Genomic DNA, 13,498 nt, shown 5'->3' on the forward strand with positions numbered 1-13,498 from the left:
TGTTAACTTTCCCCTCTTGCAAACGTTGGTCAGTTTAATATTAATACATTCAATTGTGTTTTTAAAAGTGAACTTTTGTCTACCCTTGTATTGATCAAGTGGTATAGGTTTATATGGGAATAAGAAAGTAAGCAGTGCTAGCAAATTGTGTTTCCAAAAAGTAATTGTTACATTAATCTAATTCAATGTCCCTGATTTCATTTTCATGTAGATGCAATCCTGCAGGAATTAAAAGAACATGGCAGCAGCTAAAAGTGAAGCATAAAAACATAATTCAATCAGGTCAAATGTGAGCATGTCATGGATGTAGGCTTTGTTGACAATATTTGACATATGAAACATCTACATAGCAAGACCTAATGTTGTTTTAATTTTGTATATGTAATTGACTGCAACGAAAAACGGTAACGCTCAAACAAAAACGTATGGAGCAATGACAAAAAATCGAGTCTTCTCAAAATCCTCGCAGGACGTAAATGTAATTCTCTATGAATTAATGCAGCCTCCTCGTCTATTGGGTCCTCCAAAAAAGGACAAGCCATTCTTGTCACTTAGACCGTCTCTGTGTGACGGAAATGTGGGCAATGAAGGTTAAAGCGAAAAATACCGCTTCGTCTTTAAAAAGGGGAGGGGACCGGCAGAAACCTTGAGTTTAGAGAATAAAACCTGCTCCCGACCAGGTTAGGTTCACAGCATAAGTAACCATGGACACTGACTCCGAGTAAAAGTTACCTCTCTTTCAGAAACGGGTTTGACTTACTCTGCTTTCTCTGGTTTAACAAACCTCCCATTCTGAAACGGAAAACCCAGGGGTTCCCTGATTCCAGGGTTAACGCACTCAGAGTTTACACTTAACCTCCTTTCTGAAACAGGCCCCTGGACATTTGTATAAATATATATTTGTAAATATAAATAATGCTTTTAAACAGTCAGGTATGTTGGCATCAGTCCTCTGTGACCGACAGAAGCCTCGCGGCTCCAAAGTGACCGGTTCCAGTTTTCAGCTCAGGACTCGATCTGCAGTTCATTCTGAAAATGTTCTCGCATCAGAGGATTGATGGCACACTTTAGACAAAAGGAGAAACTTTATTATGAACTCTGAAGCTGTTGACTACATAGCTGTGTCCTGCAGGACGGATACAAATGACAACAGAAGAGAAGAAAGAAAAAGAGGAGGACAGCTGGGAATCCTCTGACGATCCTCAACAGCTTCACACTTTCTTGGCGGACCCTTTTCGGACAGTTTTTGCAGAGCTGCTTTTCGCCGCTCCGCCCACTGCTTTCGACTTTGGTGCTGCTGACATCTTCTTGGCCGCTTTGGCCTTCGTGGTCTTCTTGGCCGCTTTGGCCTTCGTCGTCTTGGTTTTCTTCTTGGCCGCTGCCGTCCTGGCGGCAGGTCTTCTCTGCGAAGACAGCGTCTGTTCCCGGAGGAGGTCTTCTCGTCCGATCTCCAGCATGTGGTCTTCCCACGACTTCATCTCGTTCTTGTAGCGGACCTTGTCGTCTTCGGCGAGCTGTATGTAAACCTTTGAGGCGGAGGGGAGGGAATCAGTACAACGACCTGTGCACCTGAGCGCTTCCTGCAGGACTCTGTGAACACACCTGTTTCTGGTGACTGAGCAGGTTCCTCCAGTCGTCCAACAGAGACTTCATTCTTGCCTGGAGAATGAGCAGAAACCGTTCTTTAGTCATGTAGCTGTGCCAGGGAGGGGCTCGTCTACATACCTGCCATGAGGCTTTTTATTTGTTACAACATTGTTGGGTTGAGAAAAGGATCCAGAAGAATTCCTGAAGCTGTGGCTTTTGGATTACACCTGCACATTTTCTCCTATGCTGCCCTTCAGCAGAAACTCCACACAAACCCCTCTGATGTCATGTTTGGTGGTCTTGACCTGAATGGTCTCATCGTCTCCGTTTTTGACCGATTCCACCCATTTGCATCCGTCTCAGCCAATTCAATATTTACAACTATTCTGGGGATCAGTGGAAAGAACTGAAGGTGCAGGCAAAAGTAAACGTGAAATAAAATGATTCAAAAGTCTCTCAGATAGACGGAAATCTATGCAGCATGATTGGTCTGAAGAAGGGAATCCGAGAGAGAGAGAACGGCAAACAGGTAATTCCTCATTTGAGGTTAAACAGTACGACGGAGTTTTAGGGCCACCAAAAAAAAAAAAAAAAGTAAAATTAAGAAATTTTAAGTCATAAATTTACGAGAAAAAATCTTGTAAATGGAAAAAGGTAAGTGAGCGTACAGAGCAGCAGGTGAACGCCGCGCAGCAGCAGAGCAGACCCGCTAAACTTAGTGGAACAGGTGAGCTTTGGTGTTTTTTCCTCGTTAATCTATTACTTTTATATCGTAAATTTACGAAATTTTTTATCGTAAATTTACGACTCAAAAGTCATAATTAATTTTTTTTTGTAAACTAGCCCCTAAAACTCCGTCGTCTACAATGGATTTCAGAAAAATAATGTAAACTTTACATTTTTCTTAAAGAAATCTGGGATAGAAACCAGCTCTAATTCCTGGGTTGACATCTCTGCAAGATCTCAGAGTGGGAGGAGCTACAGGTTTTGCTTACTAACTGCAGGAATGAGGTTGGAGTTTTTAGCAACAAGTTTCAGCTTTGCTAGCTGTGAAACTAAAAGCCGTGCATGCTTTGGCGTGCATGTCTGACCTGGGTGGTGCTCCCTCTGGCCTCCTCAAAGTGCTCCGACATGAAGATGTTGAAGGCGGAGCGAGGCCGTTTGGGCTTTCCCAAGCTGGTCAGCTCCTGCAGAGAACATCAAGGAAAAGCCGTCTGCATCACATTCCTTATCCAACACGTTTCAAGGTTGTAAACTCTCAGGTTTTAGTTACTTATTTTAAATGCATATATTAAAAAACAGGACATCCAAGTTTCTCCAAAAGCAGTTTTTCTGCCCACTGAGGAAAATAAGAAATAAAAATACATTTAATTGATTTAAGTTTCCCAAAGCTCACCTTAAAGCATCAACACATCAATCAACCAATGCTTTAGCCATTTGTAAAGGTTAAATGACCTCGGATCAAGTGCTGCCCCCCCCCATACAGACAACAAGAAGCACAAAGACACTGATTAAAACCATAAATGACATCTATAATTTACATACATTTATAATTTTTTGGTGATTTTCGTTATCTAATACTTTTAAGAAATACAAACTAACTGACCTCATTTGCTTATGAAAACTAGAAGATGAGCTGCAAAGTGAAGGAAAAAAAGCCCCAAAGTGTCTGAATTGTAGACATGATCGGTTTAGTTTGTGTGTCTGCTCTGATCCTCTGACTTTAGGCACAAACATCACAGAGTTTGTAGTTAGGTTGTAGTTCGTTTGACCAGGATCAAATGTTTGTTTCTGTCTGTGGTGACGCAGAAAACGAAGTCCGCCAGAACGCCCAGTTTCTGGAGGATCCACCATAAATAATCTCTAAAACATCACAAGAAGGCGTTATTGTGACAACAAACCCCACAGAGATCCATAACATCCTTCCTGTTTCTCTGAGCCAGCATGGTTGAGAAATGAAAGTTGTAGAATATCAGGAGTTTAGCTTCGCTGTCTTAAGGCCCGTTCACACCGGGACGAATTTCGTTTAACGCCTCGTGACTAAACAAAGGGCACCAATGAGAGTGTGCACACCGACGCGAAAAAACGCCACGCGTCAGAGCGTCAAAAAAAAAAAAAACGCCTCGGGTTCGTTTTTTGTTTTGACGCGTCGCGTCGAAATCTATTCGACCAATGAGAACGGCGCTTTTGCTCACGTGTCTGGAGCTTCTGAAGTTACAGTAAAACACAACTTGGGGGCGCTCAAACACAAAACTGCCTTGCTGAGCACACATACCAGCGAAGAAGATAGACGCCGAGTAGCGTCTACACTGCCGCGAAGCAATAATGACGGACATTCTAAAATATCCCCGAACCAAGCACCAGTTGGAGCTACTGATGCTTGAAATATTCATGTTTTCTTTGTATTATTCTGACAAGCGCGTAAATACTTGCTCTCTTCTTCTGAGTGAAAAGCGACTTTAAGAATCGTAAAGTTGCGCAGCGCCACCTTGTGTAAAGGAGTAATTCTGTTTACATTAAGCGCCATCTAATGTCAGGGAATGAAATTGCATGTTCGCTCGGCTCATCGTCAGCGAAAATCGCCTGGGTGTGAACACAAAAAACGTGGCGAAAAACGCCTGGCGAATATTCGTCCCGGTGTGTACGGGCCTTTATGCTCGCATGTCCAAACAATAATAGAATCGAATAAAATAAAAAACAGGGAGAAAACGTGGTTCCGGTGTGGCGGTTCTGGTGTTTTCTGTTCCGTGCTCTGTGACTGGTCAAAGCTTCTAATGACAGCGAATTAACAGAAAACTATAGCTGAGTGGACCACAAGGTGAGCATCCAGCAGGTCACACAGACTTTGCTGCTTTGGGCCTGATATTATTCCTGTCTGGACTGAATCAAAAACAAAAATAAACAGTTCATACGGGTCAATATTTAACCCTCCCCCAACGTTTTTCTCTGTAATGTTTGTGGATAAAGTCAGTGGGAAGAACAAACCAGACTGATGATACGGTGACAAGAACATTTATGGAAGCGATTCTGTAGCATTATTAAAAAGAAAAGTCAAAACCAGAAATTGCATTTTCATTTTAACATCCACCCTGCAAACATTGTCGCAATATTCCATTCGAATTAGCATTTCCAGTGGGGGGGCGGGGCGATGACATCAGTGCTATCTAACTTTTCAAGAACCTAGAAATTGCATTTTCAATTTCCAAACCGTTTCTAGGTTTTTCATGAGCGTATGAACCCTGTTGACCCTCTCCAATTGGTCACTGGGGAGGGTCACACCCAGAAATGTACATTTTTCAACAACCTGTGCATCGGCTAAAGTTAACGATCAGTTCATTATGAAGTGTTTAGCGTCCTCCTGACTGCAACGCATCATGTTTCCTACTTCTGAACCTGCAGCCTGAAACGCCACCTACTGGTGGAGATGGTGTCACTACAACAAGCAGCAACAAGTGTGGTTCAATTTTAGTGTTTCATAAAGTAAGAAGCTGATGCTGAAACGTCATTATGAATCAAAAATGTCAAATATCATCTGCATTCTAAGTGAACCGGATGACGCGGCTCCATGTGCTGCATAGAAGCTAAAACAGTGTTTTTCAACCTTTTTTGAGCAAAGGCAAACTTTATTCTTGACAGAAATCCCGCGGCACACCAGAATAAAATAAATTAAAAAAGGAGAATCTCAGTCTGTATTGATCTACAGCTCCTCCACAATCTCACATGCATTTTGTGATAATTGTGACAGAAAAAGCTGGAAGTTGCAGCTGTTTTTCCTAAAAGATGTAATAAAAGTTAAGTCAGTTTTCAGTAATAATTTTTTAACTAAATTATTTGACATTTTACCCTGGTAGTTGTTTTTCCCTTCAGTTTTTTAACATGACATTTTATGTAACCTCACAAAAACAAATATATTGTGATGTCCCTTTTTGATGTTATATTATAGATTATATATATTATATATATATTATATAGATTATTTCTGAATGTCGATTTTGCTGCCACATATAAATGAAATTTCCCCATTGTGGGATTAATAGTCATTCATTTCTCTTTTGTCTTAATCAAAAACGAAGTATTTGAAAATTAAAATGTTTTATTTCTTTTTAGATAATTAAATTGTTTCGATTTAGTTGAGTTATGTCTGTTGTCCACTTCACCTTAATCCTGTTTCTTAAACGTTGTTATTACTTCTTCTTAAATTTAACATCTAAAATAATCCAGATGTTCTTAGAAAAGTGTTTCAGTTAGAAAGATGACTTGGACCAAACTCTGGGATGTTTGGCTGTTAATAAACACAAACCTGGAAGGAGAACTAAACTGTTGACCTCTGATTTCATCAAGAAGATTTGAAAACTGTTTAATGTGTTTGTTGTGGTTTAAGACGTTTAACAGGGAAGACTCATTTTACGCAGAGATGCTGTCACTTTAACACAATGCATCATGGGAGATGTAGTGTAAACAGCCGCCGAACGCAGACAGACTCTCGTCTCTGAGCTTCATGGTTTTGTTCTCTTGTTCCACGGTCTGACACCGGATTCTGTGGAAAGCTACACCGCTAAAGACGAGCTTTAGCTGGTATTTTTGTTGGAACTGAGAGACTTTATGAGCAGAATCAGAACAAGGAAGTGAAGACTTTAACCACTTCTGATTGGTCAGACTGATGATGTGTGATTAGACCTCCAAGAATGATTGGTGGAGACAGTTAAAGGGGCGGGACTTTTCCTAAAACAGCTTAAGCTGCGCCTAAATCGCGGTACCGTCATTCTTATCAAAATGTCTTTAATAGAATCAAATAAACACAAAGAAAAAAGTATTTTATGATCTTTCATATTCCTAACTACTCAGTGTTTTATCAGGGCCTGATTGGATGAACACAGAGCTGAGATCCTGGAGATGGAAAATGTTTTTAGATCAGTTAATGGGTATTTCCCACGGCGCACTGTTTGACAAAGATTGGTCTAAGATGTTTGCCATAAGGCTGCTTTTCATCACGTCAGCTTTGCTCAAGAAAGCAGCAAGAGCGAACGAAAAGTTTTCCACGTGACCTCGCGCCTCCTCCATGTCGAAGCCTGAGCCGCGCTGAAGCTCCGCCCAGCGGCGGCGGCGGTTCTCTTACCCTCTTCTTTCGGATGGCTTTCCTCTTGGACATCCTCTGCTTCTTCTCCGCGGCCTGCTGCTGGAGCTGTGCGGGAGTCAGCTGGGACCGGTACTCCTGGAGGTCCAGCTTGAACTTCTGCATGTCCTGCACCATGGCGTCCTGAAAGGGCTACGGAGACACCCGGCACAAGCTTTGGTCGCCACGGCAACACGGACGAAGCTGCTCTGCCGTTTGTTTGTTTTTTTAAACGAAGCTGAGAGTAAAGAAAAAAAAAAAAACCTTCTTCTGTTCTGGGCTCATCACTCTCCACTGCTGGGCGATCCGCCTGATGACGTCTACCGGTTTGATCTCTGAAGGGAGAAAACAGCGGGGCAGCATTAGCAAACGCCACATCTGTTGATGTGCGGCTCACTGCAGAGCAGAAGCCCCTTGTTTGAAATGTTTCAAAGTCATGAAGGAAGAAATATGCTATTTATTGTCCGCTTTTTAACTTTTCGTTTGGGCTTCAGGGTCAGCCAATCAACGTACAACTTACACATCAATTCTTTAAAAATCAGACGATGTGATTTTCTGGATTTTTTTTTTCTCGTTGAGGTTTTACCTATGATGAAAATTACAGGCCTCTCATCTTTTTAACCGTTGTGCTATCTTGTGGGGTCCAGATGACCCCACTCCCCAACGTTAACGTGCCTCCGAGGCATGTTAACGTTGGGGAGTGGGGTCACCTGGCACCTCCAGTGTGGGAGAACTCGCACCACTGGTGGCTGATTGAATGCTTTTTGTTGCCCCGCTGTATTTAACGTAGGACTTATAGTGGGACACACAGCACCAGGCCGGCAGCCGTACCTGGGTTTTGCTTGACCACAGCTGGTTTCTGCTCCATGACGAATCTCAGGTATCCGTTCAGAGGTCTCTTCGGAGGGCCGCCGGGCTGAGTCGTCAGACATTTCCCCGGGCCGGTCTTCACGGCGGTGAGGCACCTGACGGGAGCGTGAAGCACACATCATCATTCCACACCGCACGCTCTGATGCTCACCTCAGCAAATAAGGTTGACCTGTTTTGCTAAACTCAGACCGGATCACGAAAACGAGCATTGCTCCAAAAAAGAGGACGCGTTTAGTGTTGATCTATTTTTCTATTTAACTTCAAGCTACTTTCCTCAGCAAATCACACCAACAACCATGTCCTCCTCCTCCTCTGCATCCATGACCCTCTTCTTCCCTGGTAGCTCCCGCCTCAGCCTCCTTTCACCATCATCATCCTCACTGCTCCTCCCCTCTAACTTCCTCATCTGCTTCCCTGCATTGATCTCCTGAACATCTATGATCTGATCCTCTGATGGATTCATTCCTGATCCCTCCTGGTCCCACACAGAACCTTAGCATCTTCACCTCTGCTGCCTCCAGCTATAGAGAATTAATTATACAGACACACTGGCACAAAGCGTGCAAAAAGCTGCCAATAATAATAATAATAATGTTACCGAAATCTAAGGGGAAATCTATTTCGTTGCAACTCACTAGCCCCTGCTGATCTGCAGTCTTCGCACGGGTCTGCACGGGTTACCTGAGGAAGGGGTTGGAGCACGAGAAGGCGCTGAATGAGCGTGCTACTGCTAGCAGGCTAACGGCTGCAGGCACGGAGCCGAGCGGAGCCATGCTGCTGTCCGCCGAGGTTTCCGGGAGTCAGAGGACGGGCCGTGGAGCCTGGACTCGGTCTGCGGCCGCGGGGTCTCTGTGCGTTCAAGCTGAGCCGAGCCTTCGGTCTCCCTGTTGACATCTAACGGTGTCCCTAACGGCGCCACAAACCAGCCGCGGTGCATTCTGGGACCGGATGCAGACCGAAACTTTTTGCTTTTTATGTACTTATTTTAATTGTTTTTAGTAGTAGCTCTATCAGTCAGTGGTTGAACGTCATTTGTTCACATTATCGACTAAAAAATCTACAATTTTAGTAACTTTTCCAGCCGTCGCTGCTGATCAGTTTGAGCTGTAAAAATAGTTTTCAATTAAAAAATCAATTTATTTAGACGATAGGTAATAATATTCATCACATATAAACTGTTCTAAAACGATTTTATTGCGTATTTGAATTTAAACCCAATTATGTTCAGAGTGACGTCACCTAAAACGTCATAAGCGCGCGACTGCGAGCCATGAAATCCTATCCCCCCCATGTGCTTCTTCATCCTGTTGGTGAACATGATGGTTCCTAGCAGAGACTGTTCAAACAATTTTGTCTTTACGGTCTGTGGTTCTAAGGAGATGAGAGAGTCCAACAGAACCAGAGGGGAATCTGTACAGAACCAGAATATTCACTCCAGTAAAACTGTCTTTTGAACTTGTGTCTTTGAAGATTTTCATCAGAAAACAGCAGTTATCGCCTCATCACAAATGAATGTGGATCATCTCTGAAGCACAGCTGTCCAACCTAGAATCCCTTAATCATTTACAAAAATATAATTTCAGTGACGTGTCTCTATTGAGTTAAGTTGGATAAAGTTGTATAACCAATTAAAGTTTTCATCCTAATTTCCTTTCATCAAATGTTGACAAGGTTCTGGATAATTACTGAATTCATTTTAATGGATATTTATTGGAAATAAAGACAAAGTGATTCTGCAACAGTAGTTACAGTTCAGGAAGAACAAATTTAGGGACAAAAACAACCACATGCTTAAAAAAATGTTGTAAAATTATGAATAATGAAGCAAGAAGTAGTCTATAATAAGTATACTTACACTTCTGTATCCTTGACACTGTGTGTTTTTAACATAGTGGGTCTGTGTACTCCTTTTAACTGACTGGACCATGAGTGTGGAATAAATTCTATCCATCCATCCATCCATCCATCCATCCATCCATCCATCCATCCATCCATCCATCCATCCATCCATCCATCCATCCATCCATCCATCCATCCGCTAAACGTGAGGCAGCATACATAAAGTTTACTGTTTCTACACACCATCTGTTGTAAACTTGAAATGTTCCAGTTAAGTCTGAAGACGTATTGTTATTCGGTCAAAAATGTTCTCTACTTACCTTTCAGATGCCGGCAAACCATTGACAACACCGTCCTGACATCACCTCAGTCTGTGGTCCTCTGGTTCCTTTTTTCTTCTTCCTCAACTCCGGGTCACGGCACCCATTTGTTGCACCCCAGTTTTTTATTCAGGAGAAGTTTAAAGCTCAACAAAACAAAAAGTTATATAATTAACAATATTTAAGGGACAAGTCCAAAAATGTAGGTCATCCAGACAACTGGTTTCTCTTCAGCGTGCCGGACCCAATTAAAATTGATTTATCAGAAATGTCATGTCAGCTGCATGTGGTGTGTCTGCAGCTGGATGCAGAAAAGCATTGGGGACGGGTCAAAAGATCCATTCTTTGTCACCTAAAATGTCACATTCAGATAAAAATTCATTTATTTTAGTCTAATACAAATACTTTCAGTGTTCAGTTAGTATACGTCCTATACAACATGGTCTATATTACTTTAGCAATACTTATACTCAAGTACTTCGTAAAACAAACTTCAAGTGCTCTACTTTTTTCTGAGAGCAGTTAGAGAACCAGCTCTCAGGCAGAAAGGACATCAACATTGCAGAAGCCTTCAGGACAATCTACTTAAATGATTAATTTAAGAAACATCTGTTGCTGTTTCCATGGTTTCAACACAGCCCAGCAAAGCTGCTCTGGTCCCCATTCAGATCAAAAGTCCCGGCTCGTCCTCAAACAACACTGAGGTGGATGACGTCCCCAGAGGTTCCCCTCCTGGAGACCACGATGACCCATGTGTGCAGAACACTTTCGATTCGTTCATCCCCACCTGCTGCCATCGCCTCCTTCGTCTCGTAGGCGTTTACTTTCTGAATGGATGAGGGTCGTCATGTGATCACTCGCACATCCCGCACCTCTGCAGACCCAGACATCTCTGTAGGTAGTTACTGACCCCGCTTTTTCAGGTCTCGGGGTCTAGGGTTGGCTTAAATGAGAAGGTGCCTTAGAATCTAGAGAAGAATGCAGTTATCCAGACATCAAACATGTCTGGTAGGTCATAAATGTCCACAGATTTTAGCCAGGCACCCAACTCGGAGCATTCCGACTGGATTTAGTTTTCAGCAAATGCCAGGATCTTGACTTCTCTGGGAGCGTTGGGATGGCTGTGCCAACCAAGCTAAAGCAGGACCCTACTTTACTTTTCAGTAGCACAAGTATCGAATATGAATGTTCTCTGATGATAGATCTCATCAGAAAAACGACATGACCCGTCATGGAGGACGTCAATAACACAATCTCCCATTCAAATCAGGAAAAGAGGACGGCATTCTTGATGCTGAAGACCTGAACACAGACGACAGATGGGACTCCTTCCTTCAGCTCCAACCGAAGCCTCACCTGCCTGGGGATGACGGGGCTGCACCGTGGTGCAGTGGCAGCCTCACCTCACAGTGAGGGGGTCCCGGTTCAAAGACCACCAGGACCTGTCGGTGTGGAGTGGACGGCCGTTTTCTCCAACTTTCTCCCACAGACCCAAAACATGCCTCATAGATCACATGGCAATTTTAAAAGGTCCCTCAATGTGAATGTGAGCGATAGGGCTGGACCGACATACTAGGCTCCAGCATGGAACCCACCGTCACCCCACAATAGCTGGGATAGGCTCCAGCATCTCTGTGACCCTGAAAGGGATCAAGTCTGGAAAATGGATGAATGGAATCTCATTTATTTTGACTAGCTTTTGAAAACAAATTCCAACATTTATTTCACCAGTTTGTTATCAGCAGACTCTGATCAAATGAAAAATACACTGCAATAACTGAATCTTAAGAAAGTAACAAGATTTCATTGTTTCAAGAAAAAATGTCTTATTTTCTGTCTGCCAGACAAATCTTACCAATAAAGTTTTTCAGTATCAAAATAATCTCAGTGTAAGAAAACATATCTTTGTGACTAGAATTTTTGTCTGGAAGAATTCTTGTTGACGTCATATTTGGGCTTGTTTAAAGGAAAATTCATTTTTTTATTTCTAGGATGCCTTGTTTTGTTTTGCCAGTCTTTCCCAGTATTCAGAAGTAATCAATAAATGCCCGATACAAACTAATTCAATTCAAAGGCATTCAGATTACTTTGACCTAACTGAACATCCATTCAGATGCATCTCCTCGTGTTTGGATGTGGTGCAGACAGAGGAGCCTTTGCACATTAGCATCGTCTGTGCTTTGGCTTAGAAAAAAAACTTTGGTAGAGTGGCGACTAACTAGAAAAAACTGAGTTTAATGGCTGCAGTTGATGGTGTCAAAAGTCAAAGTGAACAAATAGTAAACCAGATTTTTCAGCCATATTTAAACAAGGAAAGCTCATTTCTTAACTGGACAGTCTTTAACATATTAGATGCCACCATCACTAGAAAGTCAACATTGATGCGTTTGAAAAGTGAACGACTGCAGCCCATTTTCATCAGCATCAAGCCACATGTCTGAGCTTTGAGAAGCATCATCTGCACCTGAACGTTTCCTCCCCATTACTGACCATCATACTGGAACAACACAACTGAGGTCTGAACATGAAAGCACCTGAAGGTAAAAAACAGCGAGTTTTTTGTTTGGCTCGAGTGTTAGCTTTAGAACTGGACTGTGTTCATTTAGAGAGAAATGAGTTTATTGTTTTGAACAGTGTTAGAAATTACAAAAACAGTATAAAATCATGATGACAAAAGTGCTAAGTCCATTTTTCCTGTTTTTTCCTGTTTTTTAAATATTCAATTAAAAAAACTAAATGTAATTTTAAAAATAGAATTTAAAAAATACATTTTTAGTTTTCCAAACAGCTTAAATGTTAGATTAGTCATCATCGTGAGGCAGGAATCACCTGCAGACCTTCAGCAGCTCACCTGCGGCGCCACTAGAGGGCAGCACGTGTCAGGGAGGTTCCAGTTCTGGTGTCACCTGTGCAGCAGCTCTGCAGGTGAGCATGTTTGGATGTGAACCTGCATCAGGTAAAACAGTTTCTCAAATGTTTTTAATGTTCAGCTTTCAAGCTACGAGGGTTGTGCGTACTTTTCTGGTTTTAGGAATAAAAAACGTAAGACTTTAAAAGCCCAAACCTTAAAACATAAAACACAAATGATCTGGACGTCTGCCAGATTCACCTTAAGAGCAGATCTAGGGTCAGTTTGGAAACAGATGGACCTCTTTCAGTTTTGGGTGTTAAGACTATTGAGTGGATCGGTCCTTCCGGTCACACGTTTTCCGGCACCAAGCAGCCAGTTTGAGGCTGTGGAGGTCGGAACGGGGCGGGAAACCCGACCCTCCACACCCTAATCTTCCTGCTCGTAGCCAAGGATGGGAGCCAGCCAGCGCTCCACCTCTTCCACGCTCATCTCTTTCCTCCGGGCGTAATCCTCCACCTGCATGGAGCCAGACAGAAGAACGGCGGGTCAGTGTCCAAACAGGAACCAGAAAGTCCACAGAGGTCGTTTGGTCAACGGAAACAGACAAATGAACAGACGGATGGAGATTTGGGAGCCGGATCCAGACCGGCACAGTTTTAACCCTTTCCGTCTCAGGAACCAGCTAGGAAGCTTCTCTCAACCCCACCGGATCACATGACCTCACTGACTGCTGACTTTCTGAGACACTGCGGTTAAAAGCAGAGGCCTTTATTTTGTAGTAAGCCTGAGGGTTTGTGGGTAGACGCGCAAGTTTCCAGAACTTTTCATGAAACTGAAGATCGTGTCACCGTGACGACGCAGACAAACTGGCTTCTGGAGTGATGCTGTTGAAGAACCAAGTCCACCTTTCATGGACT

General features: G+C 42.9%; 2 protein-coding genes across 4 annotated transcripts in view; both read right to left on the reverse strand.

Moving 5' to 3' along the window:
* Positions 1–1,066: 1,066 nt before the first annotated feature.
* Positions 1,067–8,523, reverse strand: tfam (transcription factor A, mitochondrial). The gene is made up of 7 exons (XM_023949617.2): positions 8,253–8,523; positions 7,532–7,665; positions 6,965–7,035; positions 6,704–6,853; positions 2,679–2,774; positions 1,603–1,659; positions 1,067–1,526 (listed from the first exon to the last, which is right to left on the reverse strand). The coding sequence occupies exons 1-7, from the start codon at positions 8,342–8,344 to the stop codon at positions 1,212–1,214; spliced, it is 915 nt and encodes a 304-aa protein (XP_023805385.1). The 5' UTR covers positions 8,345–8,523; the 3' UTR covers positions 1,067–1,211.
* Positions 8,524–12,327: 3,804 nt separating this feature from the next.
* mtr (5-methyltetrahydrofolate-homocysteine methyltransferase) overlaps positions 12,328–13,498 on the reverse strand; it is a 30,823-nt gene continuing 29,652 nt past the window's right edge. For all 3 annotated transcript variants that reach the window (XR_013651556.1, XM_004080726.5, XM_023949371.2), the window contains exon 33: positions 12,328–13,097. Coding sequence is in view for 2 of the 3 variants with exons in the window: in XM_004080726.5 (XP_004080774.1) it covers positions 13,008–13,097 (90 nt within the window). In the remaining variant the exon portion in view is untranslated. The remainder of the gene's footprint in view (positions 13,098–13,498) is intronic.

The sequence above is a fragment of the Oryzias latipes genome, chromosome 19 (genome assembly GCF_053564925.1).
Source record: "Oryzias latipes strain Hd-rR chromosome 19, Olatipes_Hd-rR_3.1".
NCBI classification, from domain to species: Eukaryota; Metazoa; Chordata; class Actinopteri; order Beloniformes; family Adrianichthyidae; genus Oryzias; species Oryzias latipes.